This window comes from Rhinopithecus bieti, unplaced genomic scaffold (assembly GCF_001698545.2).
Source record: "Rhinopithecus bieti isolate Rb0 unplaced genomic scaffold, ASM169854v2 scaffold_52099, whole genome shotgun sequence".
NCBI lineage: Eukaryota > Metazoa > Chordata > Mammalia > Primates > Cercopithecidae > Rhinopithecus > Rhinopithecus bieti.
This window is the reverse complement of record NW_016820939.1, coordinates 730,999-754,516: the sequence shown is the minus strand read 5'-3', so window position 1 is coordinate 754,516 and position 23,518 is coordinate 730,999. Positions and strand designations below refer to the sequence as shown.

The window sequence follows — 23,518 nt, the reverse complement described above, 5'->3', positions numbered from 1 at the left end:
TCTCAAAAAAAAAAAAAAAAAAAATTTTACCCTTTGTCTGCTTGAGTTCCTTTAGACAAGATGTTACCCCTGGGTTTTCCTCTTAATATATTAAATCTGTCACCAAATTACTGCTCCGAGCAATAGCCTTAAGAACTTGATAGCAGTTCAGTCAGGCGTGGTGGCTCACACCTGTAATCCCAGCACTTAGGGAGGCCAAGGTGGGTGGATCACATGAGGTCAGGAGTTCGAGACCATCCTGACCAACATGGAGAAATCCCACCTCTACTAAAAATACAAAATTAGCCTGGCGCGGTGGCGCATGCCTGTAATTCCAGCTACTCCGGAGGCTGAGACAGGAGAATGGCCTGAACCCGGGAGGCGAAGGTTGCTGTGAGCCGAAATCGTGCCATTGCATTCCAGCCTGGGCAACAAAAGTGAAACTCCAAAAAAAAAAAAAAGAACCTGATAGCAGTTCAATCTGGTTAAATTAAAAACAAAGCTAATAAACTAACACAAGAAAACAGATATTCAGCAGAGAACAAGATTTTCAAGATGCCAGGTCTGTTGGCTGTGTGGCCATCAGGTTAAGCTTTAACTCCCTGTGGATAGATAAGAAAAGGAAAAAGTTTGCACAGGGGAGGGATTCTCAACACTGATCACTGCCAAGACACAGAAAGTCAGCAATTTGCATGGTTTTAAAGTTAATCTTTACTTTTAGTTCCCTGGGGTATTAGCACCAAGTTATACATATTATTTCCTCCTGAAGTGTAAATCTAAAGTTCATCTGATACATTTGTACTTGAGCAAGACATTGTACATTCTACCTGCTGTTATTTTGAGCAAATGAACACATTATATTCATAGTAAAACGAATTGAGGACCATCTGAAGGAGACAGAAAATACTACTCCAGCTCCCCCAATTTTCACATTCAAGTAAAAATGATTGGTAATCATTTAACCTGTAAAAGTTATGTACTCACCCTATATCAATAAAATGTAACTGAACCACAATAAAGAGATTATAATCAGCCTCACTATATGTTTCTATTTCTGAGCCAAGAAACGTGGTTCTAAGAAACTTTGTCCTAGAGGTGTATATTGTATTCCCACTATATCTCACATACAGAATTAGAGTACGTTTATTTGCCTATCTTGGAAAAGAAACCTGAGGTCAGGAGTTCGAGACCAGCCTGGCCAAGATGGTGAAACCCCATCTCTACTAAAATATGTATATTTATGCAAAAAAAATGAAATGGAGAAATTTGCTAACAGAAAACTAAGTTTATATATACCTCAAAGCAACAGTTAACAAATCAGCTTTATAACTCCTCTATCTTACAGCTATTACGTAAAAAATAGATTTGGAGGCTCACAGCAAATAAATGACAGAACCAAGATGAAAAGTAGATTTTCTCTCATCCATAATATTTTATTCCTGAATATATTTGAAATTTAAAATTTTAAATGCAGCACCCATAAAACCCCATTTTCAAGAGTGTAAATCCAGCTATGGAATATCTTTTCATGGTATGGTAGAGAATCCAGCAAAATCTCTTGAGAGATCACTTGCATTAATTTTGCCAAAACAACAACATCCCCATAAATCAGCTGACTTTAAAAAATGACTCACTGCTCCTTCAGTCTTTATCATGGAAGCAGCTCTAGACTGTGAGTCAGGAAGCTCAACTGGGCTCTCAGGATGAACTAGAAAGAAATCACTTAAAAGACCTGTTTGTGTTTCTCTTCTGTCAAGGACACTGTTTACAATGGTGTCACAAGAAGGAAAAAATGAGAATATTCAATGGATCAAAATACTACACAAATTATTTCTGTCCCAAAATCTCTTCCTTGAACTGTACTTTCCAAAACCACAGCATTCTCTTTGATATTGGCTCATTTTCAATCAAAGCTGCTTTGCATTCACGAATTTTCTTCCAAGGTAATCACTAGCTCAAAGAATCAGAGACAGGGGCATAGGGCGGAGCAAAACTGGTTCTATACCAGTTTAAGAGCACTGCTTTTTGCAACGGAAAACTTGCCCTCCCCAGAGTCAAAGAGATCCACCAAAAACCAGCTTCATATTACTCTTGGGAACAATCTGACTTTGCTTCTTTATTGATTTTTCAAAGCTTCATTAACATTAATTTTAGTCAAATTCAAAAGTTAAAAACTGTGGGAGAGTTGACTGAACCTACTCTCCTTCTGCAGTTTGTCTATAAATCCTTTCTTTTGAGAAGCTCCGTGCTCAGCCACCAGATTCAACTCTCCCAAAGAAGCAAGTTCAACTCCCCCACTCCCACGCATACACCCCTGCCCCAGGGTGGAGAAGGGCCAGGGGTTCTCAGGTAGCATCAGGTGATTTTTTTTAACTGGCTAATCCCTGATGGTATTTGAAGGTATGTATATTTTCCTTTCAAGAATTCAGGGATTTGCTTCAATGAGAGGGTTAGCAGCAGAGGCGGGGAGTCAGACAAAGCCCTCCTTTTTCCTGTATTCATCAACATCACTCCTCAGTATAAAGCACTGTTAATCCTTGCAGAAAAAAAAAAAAAAAGTCTATAAACTGTTACGTTTACCAGTTGCTAGTTTATATTTATACTTCTATAAAATAATCTGGATGCACTTTCCATCAGAGTCCAGTAACTGAAGTCATGTTCTGTAACTATTTCACATTAAAGAAAGCAAGTTTGTTGCAATTTCCACAAGGAAGTATATTCAATGTGTCTGTTATGTTTATAGGTTCCAAAGAAAGCACACACTTATCTGAGAGCCCAGACACAGCATACTATCCGCTTTCACTGACATGACATTTCTCAGTGACCACCTTTCTCCACAACTCTGGGAACACAATAAACCAAATATTCATTGTTTTCAAAATACGGCCCCCAAAAATCTAAATTTTAAAAGCATTTAATTCGCATTTTAGTCAAGAAATGTCTTCCAGCTTTAAGAGAAGAAATCAACCACAAAACAAATTTCCTACTCTTAGGTTTTAAAATGAGGTAGAGGAATATACAACCTTAATTTATAAAAGTCCACAAGCCAAGAAATACTTAGGTAATCTCTCAATTCAAAGTACTTCTAGCTTATGTAGGGGAGACTAAAATGTGGGAGACAATATCTTGCCTTAAGGAGTGAACTACAGGGATGGGAATACACTGCCTAAACAATTTGCATAAAAAAGTAGTCATATATCACCCATCAATATCAAATCAGGAATCAAACTAAACAATGCACAATGAAACTAGTGTGGTTAAACACCGAGCTATGAATCGTAAGTACAATGAGTCTGTCAGTCTAAATGAATTGTCTCAAGAGCAAACAAACACTAATGCATAGCACATGGTTCACTATCTGAGCTTTTACATCACAGGTGATGTTTCGGTTTCTCTTAGCACTACTCAGGGCAACGTGGCCCAGCTTCAGAGTTTCCCTGAAGTCCCAAAATATATTGAATCTTCTCCATATATTCTCTCTTTGGATCTCAAAGATTACCTTCTCTCCCACAGAGCACAATATCTGAATGAACTTGGACCACATTCCAGGTGTAACCAAAGAAAATGGACATTTACAAAATGTGAGATATACTCCCAACACACAAAGAAAACAGCAGACGTAACAGTCTTGTGACTGTTCCTAGTTCCAGGGAATGTCGGAAGGCCAGGTAGAGGATCAGAAATAACCGCAATTCATCTATTTTAATTGGTGGCAAGCTGAACCACCACATTGATAACTCAGGATTATTACATATTACAAGCAACCAATTTTAGCAGGAATCATTCTTTGCACTGTTATACTGAGGCTTGGCAGCTCCCTTTAACATCTCACCTCAGCATTAAAGAGGAAGCACGTAAGGGAGGAAGTGTGCAAAGCAGATCTGGAGTCAGGCGTTGCTCCACCTTTGTGACCTCAAGCAAGAAACAGCCAGGCAGGACCTCAGTTTCCTTAACTAACAAATGTGGATAATAAAAGTACTTACCTATTTAGGTGCCCGAGAAGAGTCAAAGAGCTAATCCAATTAAAGTTGCTTAACGCTGTGCCTGGCACACAGCAGTGTCCAATTTAGCTTGTGTCTCGTTTTACTTTTATCATTAGTTTAAGAGCGCTGGCATTGAATCTCTCACACCTGGGTTCAAATCCCTGCGCTATATTACTGAGCTCTGTCACACAGCATTTACTAACTTCTTAGATCAAGGTATCTTAATGGAAGATTTTGTGCCATAGACCTCTGTAGCAGTCTGATGAATAACACCACTATCAGAATAATGTTTTTAAATACATTAAATAAAATACATAAGAATACAAAGGGGCCAGATTATACAGACAAGGACCTATTAAAACATTTAAAAGAAATTAATAGTACAGTACTGTTTTTCTTTACTACTGAATTAAGCAAGATAAAGCAGTTCCTTAATTTCCTGAGTGGAAAGCGCAAAAGTTATCTGAAGATATCTGCAACAATTGTAATAAGATTATGAAAAGACACATAGTTTCTATTTGTGATAACATCACAAGGACTGGTACTATAGTTTTATCTCTATTCCTACTTAAAAAAAAAAACACACTAAATTTCAGTTAGAGGTTAACAAAAATAGAGACGCAACTTCTGTTTCTCATCCAAGTTCTCCTGCTACTTGGCCCCAGATTAAGAACCACTTTCTTAAATCAATAAAATGGAGGCAGAGGATAAACCACTGGGTTGAGAGGAAGAAATATAAAAAGCAGGTAGCACATAGGAGGTACTCTACACAGAGAAGCTCTTTCCTTCCTAGAAAGTTCTACTTCGTAGGAAAAAAAATTCAGTCTCATCCAGCCCAAACATGAACATTTAACATTCATTTCTCTCCATGATCTGAGTCTTCAGACGTGAAATTTGTTAAGTCTTCTGAGATCTCCCAAAATCACTGTTCTACATCAAATATCAGCTTGAAGAGCCCTATTATTTTAAATATGTGAGACCAAACTGCTTTCCAGCAAAACACAGTTGAAAGAGAATGCATATATAACTCCTAAGTCTCCCTTAGCACCAACTGCTGTCAAAACTAAAAATCGCACAGAACAGTTTGGATAATAATCACTAATGCCTTGTCATCACTCTTCTTTAACGCTCATTACAAAACCAGTAACAAACCATGGAAAGACAGGGCTTGAGGTTCTTACAATAGCGCTCCTCTGACAGCAACTGCAGTTCATTATCCTCTCTCCCCTTCACCACCCCGGCGCGTTCCCGGTCTTTGCCTACTCAGCAGATTCACGTAAGCCGGGCCGTTTTATGTGGAATCGTACAATCTAGCAGTAAAATTTTCACTCACCAGGCAAATTCTCACCCATCCTCTCCAAGGTGAACTATGTTTTACATTAATCGTATTTCTAAACTTCCCCTCGAGACAACAAGCAAGAAATCCAGAGAACCGAAGGGTAGGCGCACAAAGAACCGAAATGGAAATTTGGGCAAGGGCGGACAAGTGAAATCAACTTAAGGTCCCGGAAAATAACAGTTCTGGGGGAAGAAGGGGGCTATCTAATTTTAATCTTCACATTAACTCCATTCCTCTCTCCGCTATGCAGAAATTGTTCAGCATGTTCTCCAAACTGTTTTTTATTTGACATTTAGTCAAGCCACAGTCTTGGGAATGATGAGAAGGCAATGACAAAGCTGCTTCCTGCCGGTCTCCTTCCCCGCACCCTGCCCGCCCCCGCAACCTTCAGCTCCCCTCGCCACGAACGCGTTTAAAAAGTTTCTCCGGTACCCGGCTTACCTTGACTGGGCTGCCATAATTCAGTTTATAGAGCCAGGGGTCTTCCGTCCATGAGCGCCTTCACCCCGCGGGCCCTGCTGCCAGCGCCGCGCTCACCATTTGGCGGAGCCGGGCGGGTACGCGTCCCGGCGCGGCGCCCCGATGTTACGGGACTACCTGCTCTCCAGCCCCGGGCGTCCTCGGCGCAGCCCCGGGCTCGGCCCGTATTGGCTCGCGCTAATCCTGATGGACATCCGGGCACTGCGGCCTCTGCGGCGATCTGCACTCCAGACGAGCCTGGGGAGCGCCGCGTCCGAATCCGGAGCGAGCGAGCGCCCCCCGCGCAGTTTCTGAGAAGGGAAAGCCAACCGGCCCCCACGCTCGAAGACCGCCGGCGCCCAGCGCCTGCCCAGCAGCAGCACAACGCAGGCCACAGTTAGAAAGGAAAAGAAATCGCCTCTCGGCTCCCTTGAAGTTGTCCGAGTCCGCCGGGATACCCCCTGTCAAGAAAGTTGCGGTGGTACGGCCCGCCTCCTTAAATGGGCAGGGCGCTCGGCGGCCCGAGCCGGAGGCAGGCGGCAGGCAGGGTCGGGCAGGGGGCAGAACCCGGGCGCCGACCAGCCCCGCCTGCGGGCTCTTCGCGAGTGCTCTCTTGCCAGGTTCTAACTACGTACAGACACCCACCGCTGGAATACACAGTACCCGGCCGCTCAGAACTCCAGCTCCAATTTGAATATTTGTTGAATAATATGGGTCCCCAAGAGGCGGCAGTGAGCAGGAACAAGACCGCGGCAGTAAACCAAAAGTTCGCTACTTTTGATCTTTCCAGTGCTTGAGCTCAGGAAACGGGCACACTTGGTGTTACTTTGCTTTCAGTTTTGATTTCCTTACATAGAGACAAATATTTACAAAACACCTCGCCTTTTTTGGACTACACGTAGATTACAGGAAAAACAGTAACTCATTTTGGTCTTAAGCAATGAAGGGATTGACAAGAAGCAAACAAAAAATTTAAGCATGCAATATAGTAAGTCCTATACGAAGCACAAACGAAATCACTTCCTACTCAGAGGACCACGAAAAGCGTTTAAGCCGTGTCTCAAACGCAGGAAAATACTTGGATGAGCAGAGATGGAGGGAGGTTGTGCTTCAGCATCTCATAGGGACCAGTACACTGAAGGAGCTGAAGACTCTTAGATGAATACTGAATAACTGCCTGCACTGTGGACTCTCCATTTCTTCTACGTAAAATCATGACAACATTGCCCCGTCTCATAAAGAGGTAGTCCAGACTGTATTACTAAATCGTCGTGTAATACAAACATGTTAATGCCTGGCACTAAAACGACAATGCTGGCAGGGAGGCCCAAGGCATCTCTATCAAGGGTTCTCAAAGTGTGTTTACTAGATTCCTGGGTGTCCCCAAGACCGTCTCAGAGGTCAGAACTATTTTTAGAATAACACAAAGACATTGTCTTTTCAGTGTGCTGACATCTGCACTGATGGTGCAAAAGCAATTATGGGGAAATTGCTGGCGCCTTCGCACTAATCAAAGCAGTGGCAGCAAATGAAACTAGTAGTCACTGCATTCTTCACTACCACACGTTAGGTTTTTTTCTTTTTAAGCCAGTTTCCTTTATGATTGTCTTTAATGAAGCAAGCAGTCAGAATTATTACTTTCATTAAATCTTGACCCTTGAGCATGGGTCTTTTTGATGTTCTTTGTGACAAAATGGAAGTACCCATGAAGCAGTCCACTGCACACTGAAGTACAATGGCTGTCTAGAAGAAAAGCACTTGTGTAATTGAGTTGCAAGCTGAGCTAGCTGTTTTTTCATGGACTACCATTTTTACTTGAAAGAACAATTCACAAACCCTAGTTATTCTGACTTGGGTATTTGGCAGACATTTTATTAAAAATGAACAAAGTTGAGCCTGTTTCTTTGAGGAAAACAATTGACAGTACTTATTGCCAATGATGAAATTTGAGCTTTCAAGCACTTTGGAAGACTTTTTACATCTGCCACATAATCTTGCCAGCTTCATTCACCAATACTTAAAAGACTTTCCTGATGAGATCAGGGTGACAATGATCAAAGTTATATGAGAAGATCTGCCTTAGTTTCCAAATGGCCAGTAGTATAACAAAATCATACATGGGTAGGCCGGGTGCAGTGGCTCACGCCTGTAATCCCAGCACTTTGAGAGGCTAAGGCAGGCAGATCGCTTAAACTCAGGAGTTTGATACCAGAGCCTGGACAACATGGTGAGACCCCATTTCTATCAAAAACACAAAAAATTAGCTGGGCATGATGGTACCCATCTGTGATCCCAGAAACTTGGGCGGTAGAAGTTGCAATGAGCTGAGATTGTGCCACTGCACCCCAGTCTGGGTGACAGAGTGAGACTCCCTCTTAAAAATGAAAATCATGCATGGATGAAAGATACCTTGAAAAAAAGTGCAAAGTGGACCAACTGATTTTAATGTATCAAAGGTTTAGTTTTTTAAAAAAGCTCATTTCAGATTCCACAATGCAATTAACCTTTAAGAAACTACCACTTACGGAGGTTTGGTATAATATCAAAGAAGGTATTAAAAATACTCATCCTCTTTCTGTGTGAAGTTGAATTTTCTTTATAGACTTCAACCAAAACAACATTGCAAAAGATTGAATAGAGAATCAGATTCAATCTGGTTGGGTTGGGCATCCCAAATCTGAAAATCAGAAATCCAAAATGCTCCAAAATCCAAAACTTTTTGAGTACTGACATGATGCTCAAAGGAAATGCTCACTGGAACAAGAATATATACTGCAAATATTCCAAAATCAGAAAAAATCTGAAATCCAAAACAATTCTGGTCCCAAGCATTTTGGATAACCTATATGAGAATCTCGCTGTCTTCTATTAAGCTAAACAGTAAAGAGATTTGCATGAATGTAAAATAATGCCATTCTTTCTCAATAATTTATTTAATTTTGGAAAATCAGTTTTATAAAGGTTTTATTTAGGTCAATATGTAGTGGCTTTTAAAAATAAATATTTTAAATACCTCAATTTTTAATTTTTAATATAGTAAATAACAATATCTAAAATGTACATATACAAAAGCTCTTTGGGTTTCAAAGTAATTGAGGTGCAAAATTATTCCATATCATTTGCTAATACTTCCATGTCTCCCTCACCTCTCCACACTCATCAAATCTTCTTTTAATTAAAGGTGTTATACATTACAGCTATTCCATGTAACCTCTTAGCACCTAGATCAGTTTTAGCAAAATGTGGTCAAACCACCTAGGGCATATGTTAAAAACAGACTCCAGATCCTAGTTGCAGAACTACTGAAATAGAATCCTTGTGGGGTGAGGTCCCAGGGATATGCATTTCAATAAATTCTACAGGTGATGCTTGTGGTCTGCTTATATTTGAAAACCATTTACCTAGATCATGCTTATTTAGAAAATAATTTTAAGAGGTTTTTGATTCAGTATTGATTTATAATCCTTGAATCATTTTAAGGACCATAATTGGGCAGCATTTATTTTCATTTGTAAGAAATCTGTATCAGACAACAAAATAATTTGTACACATATTTTCTTTTGCAATAGTAAAGTGGTAAGCCTTCAAGGAAACCAGGCAAAAGTCTACTCTCAAAAATTTTTTGGTGGCTGGTTTTCCCCATTTTTCTCTTGCTGTTTTATCTATACCAACCGTGATCATTTATGCCATAAACAAATTAGTATCAGACATAATTGCTGAAAAAAAATATTTCATCATAGCACTTACTCATAAAATGTCCACTTAGCAAAGGCTAGAAATGTAACATTGATAATATTAAAATTATACTTTTTGAACTATGTTAATTGATCTGACAGCACATAAATACGAGGAAATAGACCAGGCATGGTGGCTCATGCCTGTAATCCTAGTGCTTTGGGAGTGCAAGGTAAAAAGATCACTTGAGGGCAGGAATTTGACACCAGCCTGGGCAACATAGCAAGTCCTTGTCTCTATCAAAAAACAATTTAAAAATTAGCTGGATATGTAGTTCTACCTACTTGGGAGGCTGAGGCAAGAGGACTGCTTGAGCCCAGGAGTTCAAGGCTGCAGTGAGCTATGAGGGAACCACTGAACACCAGCCTAGATGACAGGGCAAGACCTAATCTCAAATAAATGAATAAATAAATGGAAAATATTTTTTTAATATAGCAAATATTTACCCCCAAAGACACATGGAATCAATACCAGATTAGAATTACACCTGAGATTACCTGGGATCTCAAAATGGTTTGTAATGTAAATTAATGGGAGTAATTTGAAACAAGTGGGATGATACTAGATTTATAATACATCTAAAATTACTAAGTATAGGACAAATGGTTTGTGACTTGGATACTGTATGTGGCTAAAAAAGCACCACAAAACAAACATGGGCATTATTATTTCCAAGTGTTTTGAGAACACCATTTTATCCAACCCATCATCTTGATCAGCAGTGAAACTGAACAAAAAGCCATTCTTAACTTTTGAGGGGCACAGTATTCTTTGGCTTTCTGATGAAATTTGAGGACACTGAGGCACAACCTCTGTTAAACTTCCATGCAGCTTGATTCCTCTGAAACCCACTTAGGAAGCACGTGAGGCTCCGCAGATTTCAGGTTAAGAATCTCTGGACCCGGTCCTGCCAATTTACCCTACAAATAAGGAGTAACATCGCCTGTTAATCTTTATTGCCCAGCTGGGCACGGTGGCTCATGTCTGTAATCCCAGCACTTTGGGAGGCTGAAGTAAGCGGATCACTTGAGGTTAGGAGTTTGAGACCAGCCTGGCCAACATGGTGAAACCCTGTCTCAAGAATCCTGGCATGCGCCTGTAGTCCCAGCTACTCAGGAGGCCGGAGCAGAAGAATTACTTGAACCTGGGAGGCAGAGGTTGCAGTGAGCCAAGATCGCACCACAGCACTCCAGCCTGGGCAACACAGTGAGACACCATCTCAAAAAAAAAAAAAAAAAAAACTTCATTGCCCTTTTAAAAACTTAAGAGTTGGCCAGGCCTGGTGGCTCACACCTACAATCCCAGCACTTGAGAGACTGAGGTGGGAGGATCACTTGAGGCCAAGAGTTGACAACCAGCCTGGGCAACATAGCAAGATCTCACCTCTACTAAAAAATTTTTTTTGTAATTAGCTGGGCATGGTGGCTCACACCTGTAGTCCCAGCTACTCAGGAGGCTAAGGCAGGAGGATCACTTGGGCCCAGGAATTTGAGATTACAGTGAGCCACTTCGCTCCAGCTTGGGCAACAGAGCAAGACCATCTCTGAAAAAAAAAAAAAAAAAAAAAAAAAAAAAAAAAAAAAAAAAAAGGAAGGAAGGAAGGAAGGAAGGAAGGAAGGAAGGAAGGAAGGAAGGAAGGGAAAAGAGACAATTTAAACAGGTTGCCTTATTCAGAACTCTAAAATACCTCATTCAACATATGCATTTGTACCACAGTGGTCATTCAACAACTCTACTCTTTGTAGCATTTTTGGTCTAAAAGTTACATAGGTCAAATCCCCTAAGAACTACTACTTCATTTCAATGGAATAATGTTTAACCATGACACTGCTAAAATCACTTTGCCAAAAGAAGGGTGCTTAAGGTTGTCACTGAAGATCTCAAATGAAGCAGACACAGGAAAAGGGAGGAGATAAAGGAGGAAAATAAAAACGGGCACTCCCCAGAAGGCAGACAGCCAGGAGGACTGGCTAATAAGAACCACTGGAAATTAACTGGCTCTCCCTTCAGCTGTGACCTCAACACAAAGCAGTCCTCCTATCCTTATTTCACACTTTCCAGGTTCTCTGCCTTTATCTTTAAATTGGGGTTATCTGGAGATTCTCACGAACTAAGGGCAAAGAGAGTTTTAAGTAAATCTATTTCTAGATCCTTAATATCCAAATGTCCTCTTTCTTACAACCAGGATTCAGGCTCTCACTTCCCACTTGCTTTTCTCCACTTGAAACAGAAAAGCACGAGCCGGGTGCGGTGGCTAACGCCTATAATCCCAGCACTTTGGGAGGCGAAGGCAGGTGGATCACGAGCTCAGGAGATCAAGACCATCCCGGCTAACAGAGTGAAACCCCGTCTCTACTAAAAATACAAAAAATTAGCCAGGCGTAGTGGCGTGCACCTGTAGTCCCAGCTACTTGGGAGGCTAAGGTAGGAGAATCACTTGAACCTGGGAGGCGGAGGTTGCAGTGAGCTGAGATTGCACCACTGCACTCCAGCCTGGGCAATAGAGCAAGACTCCATCACAGAAAAAAAAAAAAAAAAAAAAAGAAGTAGAAAAAGGAAAGCAGTCCTCTCATCCAGCCCACATAAATATTAAAATGGTGCATTGCTCCAGGTGTAAATACCTCCAAGACCCCCAAAGGAACAGTTCTCTGTAGAAGGAGAGTCCCCAAGGTTAAATCAATATTAATAGATAGATCCTCATTAAACACGTCCAGGTAACAAGCTTGTGGCAGCGTCCCCATGCCTGACTATATACAAATTAGAATTATGAAATGAGATGGATAGGGCCATCAGAAGTTGGACTTCTCTAAAAAAGTAAATCTGATTCAACTGTTTGGTTCAAGAATAAAGATTTACAGTTTTCAACATTCTTGTAGGAGGTATACAAGCAAAAACGTATAGAAATTACTTTTCAACTTTACTTCTTCACTCAATGTCTTTTTCTTTACCTGATTTGGTCTACAATTTTCCATATCTCCTCCTATTTGTGCATTAATAAAACATGCCCTTCCTTACCCTAATACCCTGATCAATCAGGGATATTAGCCTACAATATACCAATTACTTATTATCAGTCTACAAACAAGCTCAAGTTCTCCCACTTCCTCTGCAACACACACACACAGTTTATTTTTTAATAAATGTTTTATTTTAGAATAACTTTAGATTTACAGAAAAGTTGCAAACAATTATACCCCCAGCCAGTTTCCTCACTGTTTACATCTTACACTACAACTGGCCACTTGCCAAAACTGAGAAATCAACATTGGTATGTTACTATGAACTAAACTTTAGATTTTATTTTGACTTTACCAGTTTTTCCATCAATGACATCTTTCTGGTCCAAGATGCAACCCAAGGTATCCTAAAACTGCATTATTTCTCAGTTTTTCCTTGTTTTTCATGACTGACAGTTTTAAGGAGTTTTGGGCTGGCTATCCTGTAGAATGTTCCTTTATCTGGTTTTAGCTGATGTTTTCCCTTCAAAGGAGGGAGACAATGAAGCAGACACAGGAAAAGGGGTGGAAATAGCTATACATATTTGAAATTCTTCTCTAAGAAAGATTTGCCTCTTCCCCATTTATTTATTCATTCAATTATGTATTTATATGAGCATGGTCTCACAGATATTTCCTTTGGACTTTGTGTCATAATCCACTACATGATTGATTTTGTTGTCAGATCGTTCCAGCCTTGACCACTGGGAGCCCCTTCAGGTTGGCTCCTTGCCCCATCCTTTTGTGTTTCGAGCACTCCTTCCTTTCTGTTACTACAGGATGCTCCAGGCTCATCATCTATATTCCCTACCCGCGTCCCAGAACAAGCCATTTCTCCCAATACATTGGTTTCTTCCCCGTAAGCGCTACCACCCAGTCTCCTTCTGCCATCACTACCAAGCTTCTTACACCAAGAGAAGTCGGCTTCCTTTGTGATGTCAGTGACCACCTCCCATGAAAGGCTCTCTGCGGACTTTGAGCAACTCAATCTTATTTTACAATTCTTTCTGCTCACACATCCAGGATCCAGGATAGAGCTCTAACAAACCTTACTTGTCTCTTCTCAATCTAAATGCTGTCTTGTACAGTATCATCAGTAACTCTCTAAATGTGTAACTCCAACCGAAACTTCTCTCTGTAACTCCAAGACTATTCTTTCCAGCTGCCCCAAAACAGTTTCCTGGGGATGAAAAGGCACTTGGGAGGTTGTCCAAAATAGAACATGTTCTTATTGTGTCTACACAATAAGATCCACCCCATCTGGATGTAGTTACAACAGATGCTGAGAGATACCTATCAATGAGCCTTAGCTGCTTCTAGGGTAAGGGGTGGTTTCTCCATACAGGAAGAAGACAATATCTCCTTCACCAAAGAAGGGATTAGAAAAGACTAGGGGAAAAGTGTGTTTAGTTAGTTCCTTCCTTGGGAACAAAAGCAGAAGGCAGAATTCAAAGAGAGCTTCCTATGAGCAGATCAGGAGGGACTTGGCTAACACAAAACTAAAACATTTTATATTTTATCGTGTGTGTTTTAACTGTGAAGATCAGCAATAAACCCCTTAAAATAAGATCAGCCTTATTAATAATTTGTTGAATAGCAAACATCAGTTGAGTGTGAAGGAGTAGTGATGCCTTTCAAAAGGAAAGGGAAACAGGGAAGAGAAAGAGACAGCCTGAGAAATGGCCTGAGGCCAGACCAGGCCAGAATTAATCTGAATGGTCCCAATTCCAACCCACTCCTTTCCTCCTGGCCCTTCATTTACGCACCCATTACCAATCATCCAAACTAGAGATCGTTTTCCTGGCTTGTTTTCCACACATATTGCTACCAAAATCCTGAGATTTCTTGGGATAGTGAAAGTAGAGGGATGGGAGTGGGAAGAGCTCACTTTAAATACTTCTCTTTATTTCTGAATTTCTAACACTGATCTCTAATTCCTCCCACCACCACTACCACCCCCTCCACTGAATAAGCTTTCACCTTCTTGTTTTACAAAAAATACTTAATGACAAGGAAGATATTCATAATATCAGGGTTTTTTGATTAATAAAAAAGCAGGTACAAAATAAAATAATTTTTAAAAGGAAAAAAAGCAGGTACAATATAGTATGATGGTTAGTATCCCACTTCGTCAAAATTGAATGAAATATGTGTATTCAAAAGATTGATGCGGCCTCTGTAGCAAAATGCTAGCAGTAGGTATCTCTGAATGGAACAATCAGATGACTTATTTTCTTCTGGGTATTTAAAAATTGTCTAAATGTTATAAAATGAACACACACCTGTTTCTGTAGTCACAAAAGAAAAACAGAATCACAATTATTGTAAAAACAAAACAACTATAATCAAGTCTTAGCTCCAGGAAGGAGATAAGGGTCATCTAATCCACCTCCCCATGCAAGAAGGCTCTTTCTCTAGCGAGACTAGCTTGTTTGCATGTCTCCAGGGACATCTGTTGTCATTACAAGCAGCTCCTTCCACAGCAGGCCAATGATGAGGATTAGAAACTTCTATCTCCCATGAAGCTAAAATTGGCTTCTTTAGAGTTCTGTTCCATTAGTTCTACTTCTGCCCTCTTGATACTAACAGAGCTGTCCACTCAGCTTTCTTGTTTTTTCTTTTGTTTTTTTTTTTTTTTTTTTTGAGATGGAGTTTTGCTCTTATTGCCTAGGCTGGAGTGCAATGGCGCAATCTCAGCTGACTGCAATCTCTGCCTCCTGGGTTCAAGCAAGTCTCCTGCCTCAGCCTCCCTAGTAGATGTGACTACAGGCATGTGCCACCCACACCTGGCAAATTTTTTGTACTTTTAGTAGAGATGAGGTTTCTCCATGTTGGCCAGGCTGGTCTCGAACTCTTGACCTCAGCCTCAGCATCCCAAAGTGTTGGGATTACAGGCGTGAGCCACCACACCCAGCCTCACTTAGCTTCTTATGCCTACTGTTTGATGGTATATCTTTTTCTATCCTTTCCTTTTCTCTTAAGTATGCTTTTTTTTTTTTTTTTTTTTTTGAGACGGAGTCTCACTTTGTCACCCAGGCTGGAGTGCAGTGGCGCGATGTTGGCTCACTGCAAGCTCCACCCCCTGGGTTCACGCCATTCTCGTGGCTCAGCCTCCCGAGTAGCTGGGACTACAGGCGCCCGCCACCACGCCCAGCTTATTTTTTGTATTTTTAGTAGAGACGGAGTTTCACTGTGTTAGCCAGGATGGTCTCAATCTCCTGACCTTATGATCCACCTGCTCATCCTCCCAAAACACTGGGATTACAGGCGTGAGTCACTGCGCCTGACCCAAGAATGCATTTTTTAATATTTAGAATGCATGTGCCTTAGTCCATTTCCTGCTACCTATAACAGAATACTGAAACTGGGTAATTTATTTTAAAAAGGAATTTATTCCTTAGAGTTATGGAGGCTGAGAAGTCCACAGTTAAGGGGCCACACCTGATGAAAGTCTTCTTGGTGGTGGGGACTCGAGTCCCAAAGTGACACAGGGTACCACATGGTGAGGGAGCTGAGCACGCAAACGTGCTACTGCAGGTCTCTCTTCCTCTTATAAAGCTACCAGTTCAGGCCAGGCTCAGTGGCCCACACCTGTAATCCCAGCACTTTGGGAGGCCGAGGCGGGCGGATCACCTGAGGTCAGGAATTCGAGACAAGTCTGGCCAACACGGTAAAACCCCATCTCTACTAAAAATACCAAAATTAGCCAGGTATGGTGGTGGGCACCTGTAATCCCAGCTACTTGGGAGGCTGAGGCAAGAGAATCACTTGAACCTGGGAGACACAGTTTGCAGTAAGCTGAGATTGTATCACTGCACTCCAGCCTGGGTGACATAGCAAGACTCACTCTCAAAAAAAAAAAAAAAGCCACCAGTTCTCCTCCCATGGTAGCCCACAAATTCATTAATCTTGAATGAATTCATCCATGAGGGCAGAGCCTTCATGATCCAATCACCTCTTAAAGTCTCCACCTTTCAATATTGTCACATTGGGTTTAAGTTTCAACATAAATTTTTGTGGGTTTTTTTTTTTTTTTTTTTTTTTTTTTTTGAGAAAAGGTCTCATTCTGTTGCCCAGGCTGAAGTGCAGTGTTGCAATCTCAGTTCACTGCAGCCTCGGTCTCCCGGGCTCAAGCAATCCTCCTACCTCAGCCTCCTCAGTAGCTGGGGCTACAGGCACACGACACCACACCTGACTAATTTTTTGTAAAGACTGGTTTTTACCATGTTGTCTAGGCTGATCTCAAACTCCTGGACTCAGGCGATCCACCTGCCTTGGCCTCCCACAGTGCTGCGATTATAGGTGTGAGCCACCACGCCTGGCCTAGAGACAATTTCTTACAGGATATCTAACACCCTTCCCAATTTGGACCAACTTCAGTAGCCTTATCATCCACTAAATCTCCCTCTGTCCCCTTCCCACCCCTTTCCCATGAACACCCTCCAGCCCCACACTTCTCTAATGCCATCAACCTTTTGCAGAGAGTATTTTCTCTTCATTAGAATGCCCCTTTCCCCCTTCTCCAGCTGAAGAACCCCTACTATTATCCAAACCCTAACATATGCAGCTCTTCTCAGAAGCCTTCTCTGATAGCTTATCCTTCACTCTACCCAACACAAGCTCCTAGTTCTCATGCATATCAAGTCATGAGGTTGGATGGGATCAAGGGGAGTGTTTGCTTGTTTGAGCAGAAAGGCAGCCCAAAAAAAATGCAGCCAAAAGATAATTTCTGAAACAGAGAACTGTGAAGAACTCTGTTGCAGCTGGTAAGATTCCCTCTTACACATGTGTTTGCAGGTGAGATCTGCCCCCAGATTGCACAATCTGGGGTTCTCTCATTACACAATCAGTGGACTCTGATCCAGATTCACAAATAGACCAAGTGAGGATCAGTGAACAATTTCCACATTTCAAAAAATCCAAAGGAAACCACATATCTGACCGTAAGAAGTGTGTGAAGGACTCCGCTCTGGGCCTTCCTGGAGCTTATGCCAACTCAGTGTGCTAGCACCAGTGAGCCCACACTGATCAGGAAGTCTAATCAGCAACTTCGTGTGTTTTGATTAATTCAAGTAAGAAAACAAATGCTTGTTTAAATATAGTTTATTTAGTAGGGGGACTCTTTTTTAGTGCCTTCAGGCAATTTAGTGTGCAGTTGAGTTAGAACCTGTGTTTTAGTGTCTTGTCACTTAAAGTGATGCTGCAGAGCAGCAGCTCTAACAGGAGAGGCCTATGAGAAATGCGGCCTTAGGTTCCATCCAGTTTCCTGAATCAGAATCTGGTTTTTTGGTTTGTTTGTTTTTTTTAATAAGATGGAATCTTGCTCTGTTTCCCAGGCTGGATGGCACAATCTCGGCCCACTGCAACCTCTGCCTCCCAGGTTCACATGATTCTCCTGCCTCAGCCTCCTGAGTAGCTGGGATTACAGGCACACACCACCATGTCCAGCTAATTTTTTTGTATTTTTAGTAGAGATAGGGTTTCACTATATTGGCCAGGCTGGGTTTCGAACTCCTGACCTCATAATCCACCTGCCTCAGGCTCCCAAAGTGCTGGGATTACAGGAGTGAGCCATCGCGCCTGGCCCAGAATCTGCATTTTAACAAAATTCCAAGGTGATTCATACACTCATTGAACTCTGAGAAGCACTGCACCATACAATCTATGACGTTTAGGAATTCCATGAACTCTCAAAGACAAGTGTCCAAAATTACTACCATTATTCAGTTTGAAACAATCTCTGAACAGTACTGTGGCATAGTCATCTATGAGTTAGGGGCTTTTCCTGCCCTTGGAACTATCCCTAAATTTTCCTGAACACTATAAGGGAAGGGGAAGGATTTAAGAACTGGAAATTAGGAGATATTCCTCAATCTCTGCAGGGATGTTTTCCTCTTTTGTGGGAGAAAAAACTATATACATAGGCAAGCCACAAAGATCACTAAATTGCAGCTCATAAGTTATACTAAGATCTGGTCTCCTCGCACATAAGAGAGGTTACATCAACTACTGGCATTTTCTGTGATACCTAGCCTGTTGTAAATGTGCTGTTTTTATTCCTAGCAAACATTTGAATCCAAACACTTCAAAACGACATTGGAGGTATGGATTTTACCTTCCATCTGAGGACTGAGGCTGTCTTCCAAAAAGTCAGGGGAGTTTTATTTGAGGCTTATTGGTTGTGGACTCTGTTTCCTACCTAGGTCACATGCAAAACAGGAAGATTAAAACTAAATCAAATTGGCTGGGCGCGGTGGCTCACATCTGTAATCCCAGCACTTTGGGAGGCCGAGGTGGGCGGATCACGAGGTCAGGAGATCGAGACCATCCTGGCTAACACGGTGAAACCCCTCTCTACTAAAAATGCAAAAAATTAGCCCAGCGTGGTGGTGGGCGCCTGTAGTCCCAGCCACTCAATGGCTGAGGCAGGAGAATAGCGTGAACCCAGGGGGAGGAGCTTTCAGTGAGCCAAGATCACACCACTGCACTCCAGCCTGGGCAACAGAGGGAGACTCTGTCTCCAAAAAAAAAAAAAAAACTAAATCAAATCAACATTTATTGAGCATTTATTATGTCTAAAGCCCATGCAACCCTACAGAAAAGCATGTTTTTTAAAAACTCTTTGTCTTCTGAGAACTTACTGAAAGAAAGGGCTACTCCATTTTCTAAATCCTAAATGTCTTGAAATTACAATGAATCGGCCGGGCGCGATGGCTCAAGCCTGTAATCCCAGCACTTTGGGAGGCCGAGACGGGCGGATCACGAAGTCAGGAGATCGAGACCATCCTGGCTAACACGGTGAAACCCCGTCTCTACTAAAAACTACAAAAAATTAGCCAGGCGAGATGGCGGGCGCCTGTAGTCCCAGCTACTCAGGAGGCTGAGGCGAGAGAATGGCGTAAACCCGGGAGGCGGAGCTTGCAGTGAGCTGAGATTCGGCCACTGCACTCCAGCCTGGGCGACAGAGCGAGACTCCATCTCAAAAAAAAAAAAAAAAAAAGAAATTACAATGAATCTAGAGAATAAAAAGTTGATTAATAACCAATTACACATATTTTCATGATCAAGGACCTATATGTTATTGAGCTGATTAAATTTTGTCATTTTAAACATCATGTTTAAGAATTCATTTAAGAAAATTACAGAAGTTGTAGCAATAGAGTTTTTGAGGTTTACAGTATTTCCTATGTTCTCAGAAAGGAGGGGGTCTTCCCTCACTAATCCAATTAGAACTTTGTGAAGGTCAGAACTCTCAGCTAGCAACTCTGCTCCCGACAGACTTGTTAGTGCCCTTACAAGTCACTGACACCTCAAAGCTGGCCAGCTTCAGGCCTTACAACACTTAACAACTTAGTGGGTCCCTACACTGTCACTTGGGAATTCACATAAAGATGACTTTCTTTCCCATATGATCATGTTCCCTCAGTACACGTGGTTGAGACGCTTAGTAACAATCTTAGATACCACAGTCCAGCAAAATGGCAAGGAAGGTGTTAGGAATTAATTTTGTAAGTAATATGAATTTACTGAGCATGCACAATATTCCTGGCTCTAAGTACTTCCCCCATATTAAATTAATTCCAGCCACAAGCCTTTAAGCCAAGTACAATATCACCATCCTTGCTTCAGAGATAAGAAAAATGAGGCCCTGAGAAAATGGGCAATTTTCTCAGTCATGCAAACTGGTTAAGTGGTAGGACTGAGATATAAGCCTGCACTCGAGAGTCCATAGTCTTCATCACTGTGCTGCAGTCTCTCTTGATAAGCTATTGTTACACTCTTGAGGAAGCAGTCATAGAATCCCATGACGTTTTACAAGCCTTTGGAAAATCACTTTTTCCATATCATATCTAGATATGTTTCAGCACAGCACTCCCAAATTTGATGTTACTTTCAAGCTCAGCTAGACGGCTTCTGCAAAAGGCAAATAGTAATGTATTATCACGGTTGGTTTGGTTTTCTCAAGGAGTGTCTGAGGGTTGAAAGAAAATTCAATACGTAGGACCAAAGCATCTACCATATTTCAATAATGGAAAAGGATGTAAAAAAAAAAAAAAAAAAAAGAAATTTGAAGTAAACATGAAAACCCAGTCCTGTTGGATTAATTTGTTGATTTATTTTCCAGATGTTTCAGGTACCATAAACACTAAAGTCTCTGTAGTGATGAGGACACTCATTTTCATTTTGTGACTATAGGACAATCATTTTCATTTTGTGACTATAAAGTGATTTTAAAAGAACCTGAGTCAAAACAATTTCAACAGTATTTTTCTCTTTTGTACACAAATATACAGCTGCAGAAGGCTATATATGTTATGTTGGTTACATATTTCTTTTTTTTTTTTTTTTTGGAGACAGTCTTGCTCTGTTACCCAGGTTGGAGTGCAGTGGTGCCATCTCCACTCACTGGAAGCTCGCAAGCTCCACCTCCCAAGTTCACGCTATTCTCCTGTCTCAGCCTCCTGAGTAGCTGGGACTAAGGCACCTGCCACCACACACAGCTAATTTTTTGTATTTTTAGTAGAGACAGGGTTTCACCATGTTAGCCAGGATGGTCTCCATCTCCTGACCTCGTGATCTGCCCGCCTTGGCCTCCCAAAGTGCTGGGACTACAGGCTTGAGCCACCATGCCCGGCCTTTTTTTTTTTTTTTTTTTTTTTTTTTTGAGATGGAGTCTTGCTCTGTCACCCAGGCTGGAGTGCAATGGCGTGATCTCGGCTCACTGCAACCTCCACCTGGGTTCAAGTAATTCTCCTGCCTCAGCCTCCTGAGTAGCTGGGATTACAGGCACCCACCACCATGCCCAACTAATTTTTATATTTTTAATAGAGACAAGGTTTCACTATGTTGGCCAAGCTGGTCTCAAACTCCTGACCTCAGATGATCTGCCCACCTCGGCCTCCCAAAGTGCTGGGATCACAGGCGTAAGCTACCGCACCCAGCCTAGGTTACATATTTCTAACAAGCTCAAATAAGCAGATCACAGCTGAGGGAACAAAACAAAATAATAAATAAACAAATATTTTCCACCCAAACAGTTTTCTCAGTACTCATGCATTTATTCTCAGAGTTGAATCAAGTTCCTGGGAAACACACCATTTGGGGCAGCCTCACATTGCCTACATGTAATATTTAAGCTTTGGTTTTTTGATAAACCTTGATGACACCAATTTCATATTACTCAAGTCACCATTTACAAGATACTCCTTTCACTCCCGTACTTGCTGGCCACTAATGGCTAGCAGTGTTGCTCATGAATGGCAACCCTTCTGAAACCACACTTGGGGTGCTCCAGGGATTCAGGAAGTTAGGTTCCCCTCTGGTGTGAAGCTCTCCAGAGATTAGTCTTGAGGCCTTACGTTTTCTTCATACCACTTGGATATCAACAGCTGACCAAAGCTTTTGGCTATTACCAAAGAAGAGGGCCAGTGGTTCCTCCCAAAGGCATCTTGCTCTGTCTCCCACAGGTTAGGCAGTTTTTTGTTTTTGTTTTTTTAATAGGGACAAGGTCTCACTATACTTCCCAGACTGGTCTCGAACTCCTGGCTTCAAGCAATTCTGCCTAGGCCTCCCAAAGTGCTGGAATTACAGGTATAAGCCACCCCACCTGGCCAGTTTCACAGTCTTTTATTATTATTATTGTCATATTATACTTTAAGTTCTGGGATACATGTGCAGAACGTGCAGGTTACATAGGTATACACGTGCTAAGGTTGTCTGCTGCACCCATCGACCTGTCATCTACATTAGGTACTTCTCCTAATGCTATCCCTCCCCTAGTTCCCCACCCCTCGACAGGCCCCGGTGTGTGATGTTCCCCTCCCTGTGTCCATGTGTTCTCATTGTTTAATTGCCACTTAGGAGTGAGAACGTGGTGTTTGGTTTTCTGTCCTTGCAATAGTTTGCTGAGAATGATGGTTTCCAGCTTCATCCATGTCCCTGCAAAGGACATGAACTGATCCTTTTTTATGTCTACATAGTATTCCACGGTATATATGTGCCACGTTTTCTTTATCCAGTCTATCATTGATAGGCATTTGGGTTGGTTCCAAGTCTTTGCTATTGTGAATAGTGCTGCAATACGCATATGTGTGTATGTGTCTTTATAGCAGAATTATTTATAATCCTTTGGGTATATACCCAGTAATGGGATTGCTGGGTCAAATGATATTTCTGGTTCTAGATCCTTGAGGAATCACCACACTGTCTTCCACAATGGTTGAACTAATTTACACTCCCATCAACAGTGTAAAAGCATTCCCATTTCTCCACATCCTCTTCAGCATCCGTTGTTTCCTGACTTTTTAATGATCACCATTCTAACTGGCAGGAGATGGTATCTCATTGTGGTTTTGATTTGCATTTCTCTAATGACCAGTGATGAGCTGTTTTTCATATGTTTGTTGGCTGCATAAATGTCTTCTTTTGAGAAGTGTCTGTTCATATCCTTCACCCACTTTTGGATGGGGTTTTTTCTTGTAAATTTGTTCCTTGTAGATTCTGGATATTAGTCCTTTGTCAGATGGATAGATTGCAAAAATTTTCTCCCATTCTGTAGGTTGCCTGTTCACTCTGATGATAGTTTCTTTTGCTGTGCAGAAGCTCTTTAGTTTAATTAGGTCCCATTTGTCAATTTTGGCTTTTGTTGCCATTGCTTTTGGTGTTTTAGTCATTAAATCTTTGCCCATGCCTATGTCCTGAATGGTATTGCCTAGGTTTTCTTCTAGGGTTTTTATGGTTTTAGGTCTTACGTTTAAGTCTTTAATCCATCTTGAGTTAATTTTTGTATAAGGTATAAGGAAGGGGTCTGGTTTCAGTTTTCTGCATATGGCTAGCCAGTTTTCCCAACACCATTTATTAAATAGGGAATTCTTTCCTCGTTGCTTGTTTTTGTCAGGTTTGTCAAAGATCAAATGGTTGTAGATGTGTGCCGTTACTTCTGAGGCCTCTGTTCTGTTCCATTGGTCTATATATCTATTTTAGTACCAGAATCATGCTGTTTTGGTTACTGTAGCCTTGTAGTATAG

At 41.5% G+C, this 23,518-nt stretch overlaps 1 protein-coding gene across 9 annotated transcripts in view; it reads right to left on the bottom strand.

Moving 5' to 3' along the window:
• AFF1 (ALF transcription elongation factor 1) overlaps window positions 1-23,518 on the bottom strand; it is a 218,731-nt gene that overhangs the window by 139,133 nt on the left and 56,080 nt on the right. The window contains exon 1 of one of the 9 annotated variants that reach the window (XM_017860044.1): window positions 5,743-6,210. The exons of 7 other annotated variants lie outside the window; for them this stretch is intronic. In XM_017860044.1, coding sequence (XP_017715533.1) covers window positions 5,743-5,759 — 17 coding nt within the window. In that variant the 5' untranslated portion in view covers window positions 5,760-6,210. Of the gene's footprint in view, window positions 1-5,742; window positions 6,211-23,518 lie in introns of those variants that run through there. One more of the 9 variants, XM_017860047.1, reaches the window with a different exon arrangement.